The sequence below is a fragment of the Triticum dicoccoides genome, chromosome 1A (genome assembly GCF_002162155.2).
Source record: "Triticum dicoccoides isolate Atlit2015 ecotype Zavitan chromosome 1A, WEW_v2.0, whole genome shotgun sequence".
NCBI classification, from domain to species: Eukaryota; Viridiplantae; Streptophyta; class Magnoliopsida; order Poales; family Poaceae; genus Triticum; species Triticum dicoccoides.
In genome coordinates, this window is record NC_041380.1 from 75,390,809 (window position 1) to 75,407,619 (window position 16,811).

The following is a 16,811-nucleotide window of genomic DNA, read 5'->3' on the forward strand; positions in this document are numbered from 1 at the left end:
TATTTGGCATTCGATCTATCAATATTTACAACTTTCTCACATCCGTTTGCCAATTTCTGATGCCGCTACCCGAAAGGGATTGACAATCCCTTTTATATGTCGGGTTGCGAGTAGTTGTTATTTGTGTACAGGTGCTATTTACGTTGTGTTGCTTGGTTCTCATACTGGTTCGATAACCTTGGTTTCATATCTGAGGGAAATACCTACCGCTGTTGTGCTGCATCATCCTTTCCTCTTTGGGAAAATACCGACGTAGCTTCAAGCGACATCAGGGGGGAATATTTTTGCCAGATACAGGCTCCTTCCTTTCCTAGCAGAGCCTCCTCCTTTGAGACTGCATCGACTTGCAGATCCACATGAGGAAGGTAAACAGGGTGAGGGAAACCAGGAGGAGCAGTTGTATCAGAATTATTCTCACCATCTATATCAACCGAGGCTCCCTGTTCAGTGCTTCTCATAGCAGACTGAGTTGTGTCAAGCATGGCATGCTGCAGTTCAAAGTATTGTATGAGCTACTCGTGGTTTTCATTCTGGCTGATGGAACCAAGAACCACCTCCCTATTTTTCTAAAACGCTGTCTTGAGCAGTATTATAGAGTAATACTTTCTCCGTTCACAAATATAAGAAGTTCTAATTTTTTTGTGAATCGGGTACATATACACATTTTAGTGCATTTGTTCACTCATTTCAATCCGCATGTAGTCCATATTGAAATATCTAAAACATCTTATATTTGTGAACAGAGGGAGTGGTTTTTTTTAGGGATAGCAATAGTTTATTTTGAATTTTTGCTTCCCTAGTTTTTTTGATTTTCGCTAGTACCTCACGGTCGTATATTTATTTTAGAATAGGGATCCTTCTCATACTCTTGATGTATTGGTTAGAACAAGTGGAGATGAATGGCGCAGATAATAAGAAGTAACAAAACCAGGTCAACAATTCATCTCTTATATGTCAATGTTCCTTTCTTCAGCTTTTTTTTCATTTACATCACCGACAGTCAGTTTTCACCAATCGGTTATCTGTACATCTATACACTGTATGATCCTAATCCTTATCCCTCACCGTCATTTCCAATCCCTGAAGAGCTATGATCCTAGGTCCTACAACATCTTGTTTCTTGTCAGTGTGGGGGTACAACACAACACTCGTCACAAGGCAACCAGTGGCGTCGCGCCTCTGCTGTCGAAGCTGGGGAGATTGTCGTCAAAGAGCTGCTCCATCCTGAATATCTTGTCAATCCCCAGGTCACCCGAGATCCTATCGCAGAGCTGCAAAAATAAATTTCAAGAAAGCAGCATCATTAAGTCATTCACTCAATAACCACCAGCACTCAAGATGTGTAGAGTGAAGTTATGGCAGTGGCAAATCTAGTTGCTGTTAGCACTCTTGCCTACCTGTCTGTACACTGCAGGGTCACCGTGGGACTTCCTAAGCTCAACAACATGCAGAGAGGGGCCGAGCTCAAACACCTGGGATAGAAAAGCAGCACCCTAGATGTTAGCAGCTGATCTCCATCGGTTATCATTCCCATGCATTTCACTGAAGAAAAGTGCAGCTCGCCGAATTATACCTCGACACAGACTAAGAATGGCAAAGGGTTGTTCGCTCCATTGCAATTGCCCGTTATTTTGAGCTGAAATATAACACGGCACATCATTTTCAGTTCCTTCAAAAGTTGTACTCAATAATGTGATGACGAAAAATCTCTACAATGTGATGATGAGAAGCTTGTGCTCACCTTGCTATGCACTCTTTGAACGTGGAGCCCCGATTGCGTTGCCGTTACTTCAATCTTGTTGAACAAATCCTTCGGTGGAAGTGCTGATGTGAACCTGATCTTTCTCTGGGACACTCCCTGCAATAAGTCCAACTGGATGAGATGAGTTGTTCTATGAGGCCGCAGTGGCAGCATTCAGTGATCATCTTGATCTAAAACATCTTGAGAAACTATGCATATGATTTTTCTTCCCAATTTTGCAGATTAAATCATTCTGATTATAGCAAGGGAGGCACAAGAAAGAAATTACTGAAAATATTTTTATACCTCTTCCTCAAAAAACCCAGAAAGATCGAGGGAAGATGCCATTCCGATCAGCTGAAAAGCGTTCATCTGACGAGTACTCTTGTCCCCAGGTGTTTCACTAATTTGCTTCTGGATAGAAAAAGGAAACAAAAAATCACCTATCAGCGGCTACAAATACGCAACACAGATGCCTATATTAGGTCATAAATTGGTCTTCAGCATTAAACAGTTTGTGTCATCTTGCCATACCTGTTTCACAGGCAGAATTGCACCAAGCCGTACATCTTCATCATCGTCATCATATGGACCAACATGAATATAGTCTTTCTGAAACCATTCGTGTTGTTTGATCTCTGCCATGTTGATTCTCTTCATCGGATTTGGTTCAAGAATCCTCTTAATAATGTTTTGTGCACCAGGCGAAAGCCACTCCGGGATCTTAGCGTCACCCTTGAAAATCTACACGCAACCACATAACAGTAGTATTATTGGAATGGAATCATAGAACTATCAGAACAAAGCACCAGATATCACTTAAGTTTTTAGTTTTTTTTTAAATGAATGTCTACCTTCTGATAAAGAACAACCATATTTCGGTCATCAAACGGAAGCTGGCCTATGAGCATTATGTAAAGAATTACTCCACAAGACCAGATATCCGACAGTGATCCGTCATAACCTCTGTTCTGCAGAACCTGGATATATTTGGCACGAGAATTAGCAAATATATCGTAAAACAGATAACTCGTCCCAAGGTGGCTAGTCTTTTACCTCAGGTGCAATATAGTTGGGGCTACCACAGGTTGTATGCAGTAATCCATCCTTCTGAAAAGTTGCAGACTTTAAATTGAACGAAATGAAAATATCCTCGCAACAGAAAAATCAACGAAAATATAATGATCAATACAAGGAAATTTTTCTGCCATACCCCGAGATGTTGAGGTAAAGCACATAGACCAAAATCAGAGATCTTGATGTTGCCTTTTCGGTCAATCAGAACGTTTTCAGGCTGTAACATGTAGCAGTAGGATAAGTCAGGAGAACACAGAGCAATCAACCATAATGCCATGATATATGAGAAATAATTATGTTAGATAATTGTTTGCCCCAGATTCTTCAAAAGAAAAGAAAAGAAAACTTCAGTCGCCAGTACCTTAAGGTCTCTGTGGTAGACACCCTTTCCATGGCAATAGCTCACGCCATCAATTAGCTGCTGAAAAAGTCTTCTTCCTTCTCGTTCGGATAGTTTTCCCTTCATTGCCTTTTATTTGCAGGAAAAAAATCAACTCAAAGTGTTAGAACTGACCAATGTACCTGGCAGAGAATTTTATAATGCAAAGCAAGCTTTCAGATAGTTGAAAGTAAAAGTTATAGGGGCTTACAATCCTGTCAAACAGTTCTCCTCCATTGACAAACTCAAGCACCATGTAGATCTTTGTTTTGCTAGCAGCAACCTGAATCAAGAGTTAAAAGAATTACAGGATTAATATTACGACACTGATATTATTTAAACGGGCCACGTCGATGAATTCATATGCTCATGTGCACCACAAGAGACCCAAAGAAATTCTGTCTCTCAGAAAATAAATAGTAAGATCATGGCATAGTCATAAAGATAGGGACGGGGCAGCAGCTGGTTGGCATTATTGGATATACTTGACGGCTACACATGCGATCCAAATCAAGCATTAATCCTAAAATAGAGAAGTGAATGGCCTGGAGCTGAATCTGCCTCCAACTCCACGTGCTGCTACAGGTCTAGTGGTCTACGCGCAACGCGCTACGTATAGACAAATGCTAATATCCAATGCAATCCCTACAGGCTACAATTATTGATAAGTGCTATGAATGTACGAAAACATATATAGACAAATACATTATGATGGTGCTTGCAATCCCCACGTTCTTTTTTCAAGGAATTTCCGGTTGATAATTGCAGCTGTGGCGTGCCCGGATGTACTGATACGTTATCGCCGCCCCGAGTACAAGCCTCCCGCAACCGTCGACTTGACAGAACATTCTCCTTATACTACCCCATAGAAGACCAACGGGCTCTTTCCCCCTCCGGCGTCAAATTTTTAAATAATTGCAGCACGATTCTTCCCGGTCATCAAGCTGGTCAATGTTTTGTAACCCAGTTCGACATCCTCCATGTGTAACGCGGAATGAAGTTGTATATATAGACTATTAATATACAAAGTAGAATCCCGAAATTATAGGTTTGTGTTGCTACGAATGTAGGAAAACATATGTAGATAAATAAACATTATGATGATGATGCTTGTAATCTCCACCACGAACTATCCCTTTCCTTAAGGAATCTCTGGTTGATAATTGTAGCGTCATTCCAACCGTGGCGTGCCCGTAGTTCAAGCACCCTTGCTCGCAAGCTCGACAAGGTATTTAAAATTTAAAAATATTTTTTCCACAGTTTCTCCACCAAGGGTACTCAATCTATGGTTTCTAAACTTTCTATACACGCATCTAGCACCGAGAGAAGAACAGGAGCCGAGATCGCGATTACTACTAGTGAGTAGTACTAATTACCTCGTGGAGGCGGACGACGTTTGGGTGCGCGAGCATGGTGAGCGTGGCGATCTCCCTGCGGACCTGGTCGTCGGCGCCGCGGAGGGAGAGCACCCTGCCGCGGTCCAGGATCTTCACGGCGAAGTGCCCCCCCGTGGCGCGGTGCCGCGCGTGCTTCACCTTGCCGAAGCTGCCTTCCCCGAGCGTGCGGCCCAGCTCGTACGCGCCCAGCAGCGCCGCCCGCGCGCGGCACCCCGCCGCCGCCTCTTCCGCGTCCCCCGTCGCCACCATCTGCTGCCCGCTGCTGCCTGGAGAGCGACTCGTTCCGTCGTTCGTGGTGAATTGGGATTTGGGCCGGTGAATTGGCGTGTTTCGCGTGCTGACGAGGCGAATTGGAATGTGGAGGGGGCGTATTTATAGCCCTGAATCCTCTGAGAAGTTGTTGTGTGCGTGCGTGTGATTGTATGTGATGTGGGATTAGGCCCTGTTTGGTTTCAAATAAGTCACTAACTTATAAGTCGAAAAGTGCAAAAAGTGACTTATTTTACCAAACGGACCCAACTTATAAGTCACCCCAACTTATAAGTCATAAATTGCTCCACCCTAACTTAAAACTTATAAGTCACCCCTTTTACATGGGTCCCATCACCTTTACATTAAAAAACAAGGTGGAAAAGTGTGCTCAGATGACTTATAAGTCAGATGACAACCAAACAAGCGTGACTTATAAGTCACTGATTTTAAGTCACCTGACTTATAAGTCAGGTGACTTATTGGAACCAAACAGGCCCTTAGCTCGCTGTTTGGATTACCTTAATCCTGAAGCCAATCCAACAGAATAAATTAACGTTATTCATTGTGAAGGTTTGGCGAGCCGAGAAGGAAGATAAAAAGGTAAAGAAAAAAAAACAGGTGTGGCTGTCTGGTTTTGACCGTCGCATGAGATGAGAGCACTCTCATATTCATCCTTGTGAAAAAGAAGCTTCAGTTGCACAGGTGCGAATGGTCCATTGCTAATTGGACAAAACTGTCGAAAATGACAATAACGCTTCTGTGGTGTGGCTATATTCAAGCTTTTTTTTGCGGGTAGCTATATTTAGGCTTACTGGGGCGGTGTTAATTTGCTTACCGTCCGGTGAGGAGAATAAATCATTTTGTCGCCACGATTTATGGTGTATTTGGATTTTAGTAAATCAAAATTTATATTTTATTGATCCAACATGCTTCAATGCATCTAATTTTGTCATTTGGATTTTAGAATTTTAAATTTGTAATTTTATTGTGCCTTTTGTTTTTCTTTGGCTACTCCATCTTTCTAGAGGGACGCCAGGTTATGAAATATCGGTCATAAATTGAATCTTAAACATGTTTGCACATTTTGGGCAACAAACGTCTACATTGACTCGGTCCTACCATCCATCATTACGGCTTGTTTGGTTGGAAGAGAGTTTGTGAATTTTATTCCTTCGGATATTTTCCCCAGGGCCGGCCCTGAGGGGGTGGCAGGGGGGCGGCCGCCCAGGGCCCCCGAAATCTAGGGGCCCCCTCCAGGGTTCGCAAGGAGCCCATGGCCCAGACCATAAGGAGGTAGCGACCTAGACGCACGTAGTCCACGAGTATTCATGTTTTCCTTCTTTCCATCACGAGTTCGCAGCTTCGCAACAATACTATTCCCCCGAGGGCCCCGATCGTGAGACGCGCCGCCGATGTAGATCGCTCTCCGCCATGCGGCCGACTGGTCTTCCTCCAGGTCCCCGGGCCCGTTGTGTTATCCCGCGTTCGTGAGATGCCTCTCATTGCAAGACGAAGCCACCCCACTTGTAAGGTCATCCCTAACCTCCTTTTTCTAGTTGGTCACGTTCATATGGTGCAGCCGCAGTCAGATCTTAGAAGGTCTCGCATATGATGCAGTACAAAATTTTGATTTTGTGTGCCCGTTGCTCTATTTCTTACTTCAATCTGGACTTTGTCAACACAACACCAATCGCCTTATCTATTGAAAAAATTGCCTACTCTGTGTTTGATTGTCGATCTTTGCATTCTCTCTCCAAATCATCATGACTGCAAATTTAACTTAAAAATTGGAAGAAGGTCTCAGCTATTCTTACACGCATAATTTCAATCCAAGCATGGTTATATAACAAAGCCACTCAGACTCCCATAGCCATCGGGTAGGTAAATGATCTTTTATTGTTGCAAATGAAGCTTTAAAACTTTATAAACCTTTCATCTTGATGTTTGCCCTCTATCAGGTATTCAATTTGTCTAATTAAATAAAGGAATACACCATTTACAAATTTTGTGTTATTTTGGAACAATAGACAATAATAAGTTAAGTAAAGGAATGAACTAAAAAAATGAGATTATTATTTTGATCTTTATAGTAGGGGCCCCTGGTTGTAATTTCGCCTTGGGCCCCCGAAATATCAGGACCGGCCCTGATTTTCCCTTCAGATAGAGTATCTAAATGACAACTTTTGTGATTTTCCTTTCATTTGTATTTGCATTGTTATCTTATAAAATTGATGCATGTCTTGTACTTATGTGTTTTCATTCATATGATTCAAAGCAGCTCGTACAAAGGGTTTCTGAAGGCCATCTAAGCCCCTATGTGTTTTGTTGTTGATGTAGAGAATTAGCGGGACTAACCGTCCATTGATCGCTGCCATAGATAACACTGCCAAGATGGAATTGTTCAAGGAAGAGTTATTTGCATGGCCGGCATCATCGACAATGCGCCCACATGAATATATTTCAAAGATTTTTTTTACATAAGAGTGTTAGGAGATGTGATCACGCCACATCCGGTACATTTTTGACTTTATTTTGTCTCTTGTTGCGGAGGTCGGGCCATTGATGGAAGACATGGAGTTTATTCTATAAAAACTTAGGAAGGAACAAAATATGGTAGCAGATCGACTAACGATATACCCTCGCACTGAGTATAGCATTATTGTATATATAGCTCCAAATTGGACCCGTGTATCGAGAAGCTTTTGCCACTTTGTTGTAGCCCTATATTATACGAGAGAAGATAAATCCATCCCACTGAAAGAAAAGACTTTCACGCTTCACATATCGGTGGAGGTTACCGCCCCGGCGCAGCTCGATCCATAGCCACTACATGGACTAGTGGGATAGACGTGGACGTGGACTTCCATGTTTCTAGCAATACCATAGCCGAAGTAGGAGCACCAGGAAGAGTACGGGGCCGAGCGGTAGAAGGCGACATCTACGCCACCGCGTGCGCCAGCGGTAGGGCTACCGCGCCGGGCTACCGCCACAGGGCTACCGCCCCCAGCGTGGCCACTGGCGGAGGACCCCGGTGGCAGCTGCCACACCTTGATTTGGTCCAATTTTTTTTATATATGTACACTTCGTTCGCTAATCGCTAGGATTCTGGGAATCTCTAATCGCTAAGTAGAGATATTAGAGAGAGAGATCATTTTATTGGGCCAGACAGTATTTGGGCCTTCTAGAGACGCATCGCACATGAACGGCATCGATCGATTCAAGCCAGGAGCAGGCGGAGAGGTAGAGCTATTCCAGCCAGGCAAACAGCGACCGAGCGACACAGCCACTCCCGCAGACCGGCATACACACGGAGCAAACAGCAAACCCTAGCGCGGCGGTGGCCAGATGAGGCGGCGGGTCGGCGGCTGTGGCGTCGAGCACTCGTCGGGCAAGCGTGAGGTGTGGCTGGGCACTGCCGACACAGGGATGCGGGCACGCGGCGACCGGCGGCTGTGGCTGGGCCTAGCGAATGGCGCGTCAGCACAGGCTGCGGCTGGGCCTAGCGAACGGCGCGGCAGCACAACGCGGCAGCAGCCAGCTGCCCAGCTTCACGTCCTTCTCGTCTCGGCCGTCAGAAGATGGAGAGTAAGGGGAAGGGGCCAAAGGGGAGAGGTACATTTTCTGAATTTTGTAGCATTTTTTAATACCTTGTTATATGCACAATCAGTAGTTTCAATTCCAATGATTTATCTCTTCTATTGCAAATGCAAATCATTTTTGGTACTGTATGGGCTATAATTATTCAGATTAGATGCATGTATATTTTCTAAATTATAAATCATTTTTGGGTAGCATTTTTTGACATCTTGAAAGCAATGCAATGTAGTGATAATTTAATGGTGTGAAATTGTGAATTGCAGGAGGGTAAGGCACTGCCATTGCCCGAGTCTTCTAGACATCATTGAAAGCTTCATTATCTGTATGTTTTAGGTTGTTTTTCTATTGAAACATGTCTGCATTTTCATCGTATTTGGTTATTCGTTTGTGGTATGCAATGTTAGTGTGTACTGACTCTTTTGGTTTGCATCAAAAAATTCTTTGCTTAAGACTTCGTCACACCTTAAAATTTTCGTCCTCCGCCTCTCAGCGTGGCCATGGTCGCCTCCAACCTACACCGACCTCGTCGGCTATGAGGACAAGCAGTGGGCTCCAGATCCAGCGAGCGCGTGCTCCGTCGGCCGCCGTGGTTAGATCTAGGGTTTATTTAATTTTTAGTTATATATTTTTGGTTTAATTAATGGAATGGACTTTTGACCACCATATATATACTACCTCTATAAAGCAATATAAAAGAGTATCAATCACTACTTTACTGATTTAAACGCTCTTATATTTTTTATAAAAAAGGCTCTTATATTTCTTTACGGAGGAAGTACTTTAAATAAAAAAGAAAAAAACTTGAACTGCGACGCGCGTGTTGGGTGCACTGGCGTGCCGCGGACACGGACGGACATTTTAAGACAGCGGTTTTAACTTTAAAAAATGAAATAAGGTTCCAAACGCTCTTATATTTTCTCCAAAAGAACACTCATATATTTCTTTACAGAAGGAGTACTTTAAATCACAAAGAAAAAAACACATGAAATGTGTCGTGCGTGATGGGTGCGCTGGCGGGCCCGCGGAGACGGACGGACATTTGGTGTCCGCTGGCCACTCAAACGGATAAAAACAGATACATTTTGTGTCAATTTGAGTCAGCTTGTTGGACTTGACATTTTCTTTTCATATTCTCCTTTTGTAATTTTAAGATAGTGGTTTTAACTTTTAAAAATGAAACAGGGTTCCATGAAGCTCCGGGTATAATTTGCACTTATCCATCCTTAGTCTAAAGCTCTCGGCTGAGAACTTCTAGATGAAAACTAGTACAGTACTATTTTCTCTGTTTCAAAATAGATAACTCAACTTTATACTAATTTTAATATAAAGTTGAGTCATCTATTTTGAAACGAAGGGAGTAGGTGAATACTTGCATGAGGGGTATATATAAGGAGAACGAACCCGTAAAAAGTAGTATACGTACTAGGATAACTGGATGAGGGCACGCGGACGTGGACAAAATGATCCAGGGCTAGTCCTTTAGCCGCCCCACCTGTTGCTTCTAGACTCGATTAATCCAAGGGGATCCGTCTTCTCAGTCGCTGTATTTACCTCTTTTTTCTGAGGGAAAGTCACTGTATTTACCTAATACGTATATGTTCATTTCATAAGTGTGCATGCGGTAACTTGCGTAACGAGACCGTATCTCGCCGGTCGGGCCTAGCAATATTCCGTATTCTTACGTAATCTCTCACCTCAGCCTGTCATCTAGCTGAAGCTAATGCCGTGATCAAATATTTGGTTTCGGTGCAGTACGACGTCGACCGTAATAGAAGCATAGCATTAAGGCGCAGTCCGCAGTTTACTTCTCTTCGGAGAAATAAGACCATCTACAGCCGGGCGGCCTAAACCGGCCTCAAATGATCGTGCGGCTCACCCAATCATTGACCGGTCATGATTTTTCGATCCAAACGGGCCTCAAACTTTCAGGCTAACGACATTTTTCATATTCAACCCAAATATTGAAAGGATAATGGGGCGCTCGGGCGCGCCTAGGCACGCCCGCCATGTCGGACGGACGGCGGGGTCCGCACGTGGAAATGTTCGAAAACTCAGCGGTCCGAAGCTCGTCTTCTCCGTCGGACCGGTGGCGCCGCGTGGTGCCGCTCCAGCGGGCTGTGTAGTGCCTTGCCCGACTATTTAAGTCGACCGGCGAGACTGAATGTTGGGGAACGTAGCAGAAATTCAAAATTTTCCTACGTGTCACCAAGATCTATCTATGGAGAAACCAGCAACGAGGGGAAGGAGAGTGCATCTACATACCCTTGTAGATCGCTATGCGGAAGCGTTCAAGAGAACGGGGTTGAAGGAGTCATACTCGTCGTGATCCAAATCACTGGAGATCCTAGTGCCGAACGGACGGCACCTCCGTGTTCAACACACGTACAGCCCGGTGACGTCTCCCATGCCTTGATCCAGCAAGGAGAGAGGAAGAGGTTGAGGAAGACTCCATCCAGCAGCAGCACAACGGCGTGGCGATGGTGGAGGAGCGTGGTACTCCAGCAGGGCTTCGCCAAGCACCGCAAGAGACAAGGAGGAGAGAGGTAGGGCTGCGCCAGGGAGAGATCAAATCGTGTGTCTTGGACAGCCCAAAACCCCCACTATTTATAGGAGAAGGGGAGGAGGGTGCGCCCCCTCTAGGGTTCCCACCCCTAGGGGGCGGCAGCCCTAGATGGGATGGAGGGGAGGCGGCCAAGAGGGAGAGAGGGGGGCACGCCCTAGGGTGGGCCTTAGGCCCATCTGCGCCTAGGGTTTCCCTCTTCTCCTCCTAGCTGCGCCTTGGGCCTTGTGGGAGGCGCACCAGCCCACTCAGGGGCTGGTCCCTTCCCACTCTTGGCCCATGCAAGCCTCCGGGGCTGGTGGCCCCACTTGGTGGACCCCCGGGACCCTCCCGGTGGTCCCGGTACGTTACCGATAAACCCCGAAACTTTTCCGGTGACCAAAACAGGACTTCCCATATATAAATCTTTACCTCCGGACCATTCCGGAACTCCTCGTGACGTCCGGGATCTCATCCGGGACTCCGAACAACATTCGGTAACCACATACAAACTTCCTTTATAACCCTAGCGTCATCGAACCTTAAGTGTGTAGACCCTACGGGTTCGGGAACCATGCAGACATGACCGAGACGTTCTCCGGTCAATAACCAACAGCGGGATTTGGATACCCATGTTGGTTCCCACATGTTCCACGATGATCTCATCGGATGAACCACGATGTCGAGGATTCGATCAATCCCGTATTCAATTCCCTTTGTCTAGCGGTATTGTACTTGCTCGAGATTCGATCGTCGGTATCCCGATACCTTGTTCAATCTCGTTACCGGCAAGTCTCTTTACTCGTTCCGTAACACATCATTCCGTGATCAACTCCTTGATCACATTGTGCACATTATGATGATGTCCTACCGAGTGGGCCCAGAGATACCTCTCCGTCACACGAAGTGACAAATCCCAGTCTCGATTCGTGCCAACCCAACAGACACTTTCAGAGATACCTGTAGTGTACCTTTATAGCCACCCAGTTACGTTGTGATGTTTGGCACACCAAAAGTATTCCTACGGTATCCGGGAGTTTCACAATCTCATGATCTAAGAAAATGATACTTGACATTAGAAAAGCTTTAGCATACGAACTACACGATCTTTGTGCTAGGCTTAGGATTGGGTCTTGTCCATCACATCATTCTCCTAATGATGTGATCCCGTTATCAACGACATCCAATGTCCATGGTCAGGAAACCGTAACCATCTATTGATCAAAGAGCTAGTCAACTAGAGGCTTACTAGGGACATGGTGTTGTCTATGTATCCACACATGTATCTGAGTTTCCTATCAATACAATTATAGCAAGGATAATAAACGATTATCATGAACAAGGAAATATAATAATAACTAATTTATTATTGCCTCTTGGGCATATTTACAACAGTCTCCCACTTGCACTAGAGTCAATAATCTAGTTCACATCGTCATGTGATTAACACTCACAAGTCACATCGCCATGTGACCAACATCCAAAGAGTTTACTAGTGTCACTAAACTAGTTCACATCATCATGTGATTAAGACTCAATGAGTTCTGGGTTTGATCATGTTTTGCTTGTGAGAGAGGTTTTAGTCAACGGGTCTGCAACATTCAGATCCGTATGTACTTCGCAAATCTCTAGGTCATATTATAAATGTTGCTTCCACGCTCCACTTGGAGCTATTCCAAATGGTTGCTCCACTATACGTATCCAGTTTGCTACTCAGAGTCATTCGGATAGGTGTTAAAGCTTGCATCGATGTAACCCTTTACGCCGAACTCTTTATCACCTCCATAATCGAGAAACATGTCCTTATTACTCCAAGGACAATTTTTTACCGCTATTTAGTGATCCACTCCTGGATCACCTTTGTACCCTCTTGCCAGACATGTGGCAAGGCACACATCAGGTGCGGTACTCAGCATGGCATACCGTATAGAGCCTATGACAAAAGCATAGGGGACGACATTCGTCCTTTCTCTTTCTTCTGCCGTGGTCGAGCTTTAAGTCTTAACTTGATACCTTACAACTCAGGCAAGAACTCCTTCTTTGACTGATCCATCTTGAACACCTTCAAGATCATGTCAAGGTATGTGCTCATTTGAAAGTACCATTAAGCGTTTTGATCTATCCTTATAGATCTTGATGCTCAACGTTCAAGTAGCTTAATCCAGGCTTTCCATTAAAAAACACTTTTCAAATAACTCTGCATGCTTTCTAGAAATTCTACATCATTTCCGATCAACAACATGTTAACAACACATACTCATCGGAAATTCTACAGTGCTCCCACTCACTTCTTTGGAAATACAAATTTCTCATAAACTTTGTATACACCCAAAATCTTTGATCATCTCATCAAAGCATACATTCCAACTCCGAGATGCTTACTCCAGTCCTTAGAAGGATAGCCGGAGCTTTGCATACTTATTAGCATCTTTCAGGATCGACAAAACCTTCCGGTTGTATCACATACAACCTTTCCTCAAGAAAATCGTCAAGGAAACAATGTTTTGACATCCTATCTGCAAGATTTCATAAATAATGCAGTAATCGCTAATATAATTCCAACAGACTCTTAGCATCGCTACGAGTGAGAAAGTCTCATCATAGTCAGCTCCTTGAACTTGTCGGAAAAAATCTTAACGACAAGTCGAGCTTTCTTAATGGTGATACTTACCATCATTGTCCGTCTTCCTTTTAAAATCCATCTGTACTCAACAGCCTTACGACCATCGAGCCATTCTGCCAAAGTCTACACTTTGTTTTCATACATGGATCCTCTCTCGGATTTTATGGCCTCGAGCCATTTATCGGAATCCGGGCCCACCATCACTTCTCCATAGCTCGTAGGTTCATTGTTGTCTAGCAACATGACTTCCAAGACAGGATTACGTACCACTCTGAAGTAGTACACATCCTTGTCATCCCACGAGGTTTGTTAGTGACTTGATCTAAAGTTTCATGATCACTACCATAAGCTTCCACTTCAATTGGTGTAGGTGCCACAGGAACAACTTCCTGTGCCCTGCCATACACTAGTTGAAGAGACGGTTCAATAACCTCATCAAGTCTCCACCATCCTCCCACTCAATTCTTTCAAGAGAAACTTTTCCTCGAGAAAGGACCCGATTCTAGAAACAATCCCTTATTGCTTTCGGATCTGAGACAGGAGGTATACCCAACTGTTTTGGGTGTCCTATGAAGATGCATTTATCCGCTTTGGGTTCGAGCTTATCAGCCTGAAACTTTTTCACATAAGCGTTGCAGCCCCAAACTTTTAAGAAATGACAGCTTAGGTTTCTCTAAACCATAGTTCATACGATGTCATCTCATCGGAATCATGTGGTGCCCTATTTAAAGTGAATGTGGTTGTCTCTAATGCCTAACCCATAAACTATTGTGGTAATTCGATAAGAGACATCATGGTATGCATCATATCCAATAGGGTGCAGTTATGATGTTCGGGCACACCATCACACTATGGTGTTCCAGGCTGTATTAGTTGTGAAACAATTTCCACAATGTCTTAATTCTGTGCCAAACTCGTAATTCAGATATTCATATCTATGATCATATCATAGATCTTCTATCCTCTTGTCACGACGATCTTTCAACTTCACCCTGAATTACTTGAACCTTTCAATAATTCAGACTCGTGATTCATCAAGTAAATATACTCAACATCTAATCAAATCATCTGTGAAGTAAGAACATAACGATATCCACTACATGCCTCAGCACTCATTGGACTGCACACATCAAAATGTATTACTTCCAACAAGTTGCTTTCTAGTTCCATTTTACTGAAAACGAGGCTTTCAGTCATCTTGCCCATGTGGTATGATTTGCATGTCTCAAGTGATTCAAAATCAAGTGAGTCCAAACGGTCCATTTGCATGGAGTTTCTTCATGCATATACACCAATAGACATGGTTCGCATGTCTCAAACTTTTCAAAAACCGAGTGAGCCCAAAGATCCATCAACATGGAGCTTCTTCATGCGTTTTATACCGATATGACTTACGTGGCAGTGCCACAAGTAGGTGGTACTAACATTACTATCTTATATCTTTTGGCATGAACATGTGTATCACTATGATCGAGATTCAATAAACCATTCATTTTAGGTGTAAGACCATTGAAGGTATTATTCAAATAAACAGAGTAACCATTATTCTCCTTAAATGAATAACCGTATTGCGATAGACATAATCCAATCATGTCTATTCTCAACGCAAACACCAATCTCGATGGTAGAGGGAGCGTACGATATTTGATCAACCTTGGAAATACTTCCAACACATATCGTCATCTCACCTTTAGCTAGTCTCCGTTTATTCCGTAGCTTTTATTTCGAGTTACTAACACTTAGCAACCGAACCGGTATCTAATACCTTGGTGCTACTAGGAGTACTAGTAAAGTACACATTAACATAATGTATATCCAATATACTTCTATCGACAGCCTTCTCATCTACCAAGTATCTAGGGTAATTCTGCTCCAGTGGCTGTTCCCCTTATTACAGAAGCACTTAGTCTCGGGTTTGGGTTCAACCTTGGGTTTCTTCACTAGAGCAGCAGATGATTTGCCGTTTCATGAAGCATCCCTTTTTTTGCCCTTGCCCTTCTTGAAACTAGTGGTTTCACCAACCATCAACAATTGATGCTCCTTCTTGATTTCTACTTTTGTGGTATCAAACATCGCGAATATCTCAAGGATCATCATATATGTCCCCGATACATTATAGTTCATCACGAAGCTCTAGCAGCTTGGTGGTAATGACTTCAGAGAAACATCACTATCTCATCTGGAAGATCAACTCCCACTCGATTCAAATGATTGTTGTACTCAGACAATCTGAGCACAAGCTCAACAATTGAGCTTTTCTCCTTAGTTTGTAGGCTAAGAAAATCGTCGGAGGTCTTATACCTCTTGACGTGGCACGAGCCTGAAATCCCAATTTTAGCCCTCGAAACATCTCATATGTTTCGCGACGTTTCAGAACGTCTTCGTTGCCTCAACTCTAAACCGTTTAACTGAACTATCACGTAGTTATCAAAATGTGTATGTCAGATGTTCGCAACATCCACATACGAAGTTCGAGGTTCAGCACACTGAGCGGTGCATTAAGGACATAAGCCTTCTATGAAGCAATGAGGACAATCCTCAGTTTACGGACCTAGTCCGCATAATTGCTACTATCAACTTTCAACTAAATTTTCTCTAGGAACATATCTAAACAGTAGAACTAAAGCGCGAGCCACGACATAATTTGTAAAGATCTTTTTGACTATGTTCAGGATAATTAAGTTCATCTTATGAACTCCCACTTAGATAGACATCCCTCTAGTCATCTTAAGTGATTACATGATCCAAGTCAACTAGGCCGTGTCCGATCATCACGTGAGACGGACTAGTCATCATCGATGAACATCTTCATGTTGATCGTATCTACCATACGACTCATGCTCGACCTTTCGGTCTCTTGTGTTCCGAGGCCATGTCTGTACATGCTAGGCTTGTCATGTCAACCTAAGTGTTTCGCGTGTGTAAATCTGTCTTACACCCGTTGTATGTGAACGTTAGAATCTATCACACCCAATCATCACGTGGTGCTTCGAAACAACGAACTGTCGCAACGGTGCACAGTTAGGGGGAACACTTTCTTGAAATTATTATGAGGGATCATCTTATTTACTACCGTCGTTCTAAGTAAACAAGATGCAAAAACATGATAAACATCACATGCAATCAAATAAAAGTGACATGATATGGCCAATATCATATAACTCCTTTGATCTCCATCTTGGGGCTCCATGATCATCTTGTCACCG

The 16,811-nt window shown here is 43.6% G+C and overlaps 1 protein-coding gene across 4 annotated transcripts; it reads right to left on the reverse strand.

The window, feature by feature from the left end:
* Positions 1 to 912: 912 nt before the first annotated feature.
* On the reverse strand, positions 913 to 4,944 carry LOC119364101 (CBL-interacting protein kinase 17-like). 4 transcript variants are annotated; one of them, XM_037629528.1, is made up of 12 exons: positions 4,574 to 4,944; positions 3,409 to 3,480; positions 3,180 to 3,287; positions 2,955 to 3,035; positions 2,798 to 2,851; positions 2,596 to 2,721; positions 2,276 to 2,485; positions 2,048 to 2,152; positions 1,742 to 1,858; positions 1,574 to 1,636; positions 1,398 to 1,472; positions 913 to 1,271 (listed from the first exon to the last, which is right to left on the reverse strand). In XM_037629528.1, the coding sequence occupies exons 1-12, from the start codon at positions 4,841 to 4,843 to the stop codon at positions 1,152 to 1,154; spliced, it is 1,401 nt and encodes a 466-aa protein (XP_037485425.1). In that variant the 5' UTR covers positions 4,844 to 4,944; the 3' UTR covers positions 913 to 1,151. The 4 variants fall into 4 exon arrangements, with proteins under 4 accessions (XP_037485425.1, XP_037485412.1, XP_037485419.1 ...); XM_037629515.1 differs by having other exon boundaries at positions 2,798 to 2,866; XM_037629522.1 differs by having other exon boundaries at positions 2,048 to 2,155; positions 4,574 to 4,943.
* Between the last annotated feature and the right edge of the window lie 11,867 nt (positions 4,945 to 16,811).

Coding starts and splice junctions, on each gene's coding strand:
- LOC119364101 (XM_037629506.1), bottom strand. CDS start 4,843: ATGGTGGCGACGGGGGACGCGGAAGAGGCGGCGGCGGGGTGCCGCGCG. Junction 3,288..3,408: donor GAGAACTGTTTGACAGGATT/GTAAGCCCCTAT, acceptor TGCAAATAAAAG/GCAATGAAGGGAAAACTATC. Junction 1,637..1,741: donor TTCAAAGAGTGCATAGCAAG/GTGAGCACAAGC, acceptor GTTATATTTCAG/CTCAAAATAACGGGCAATTG.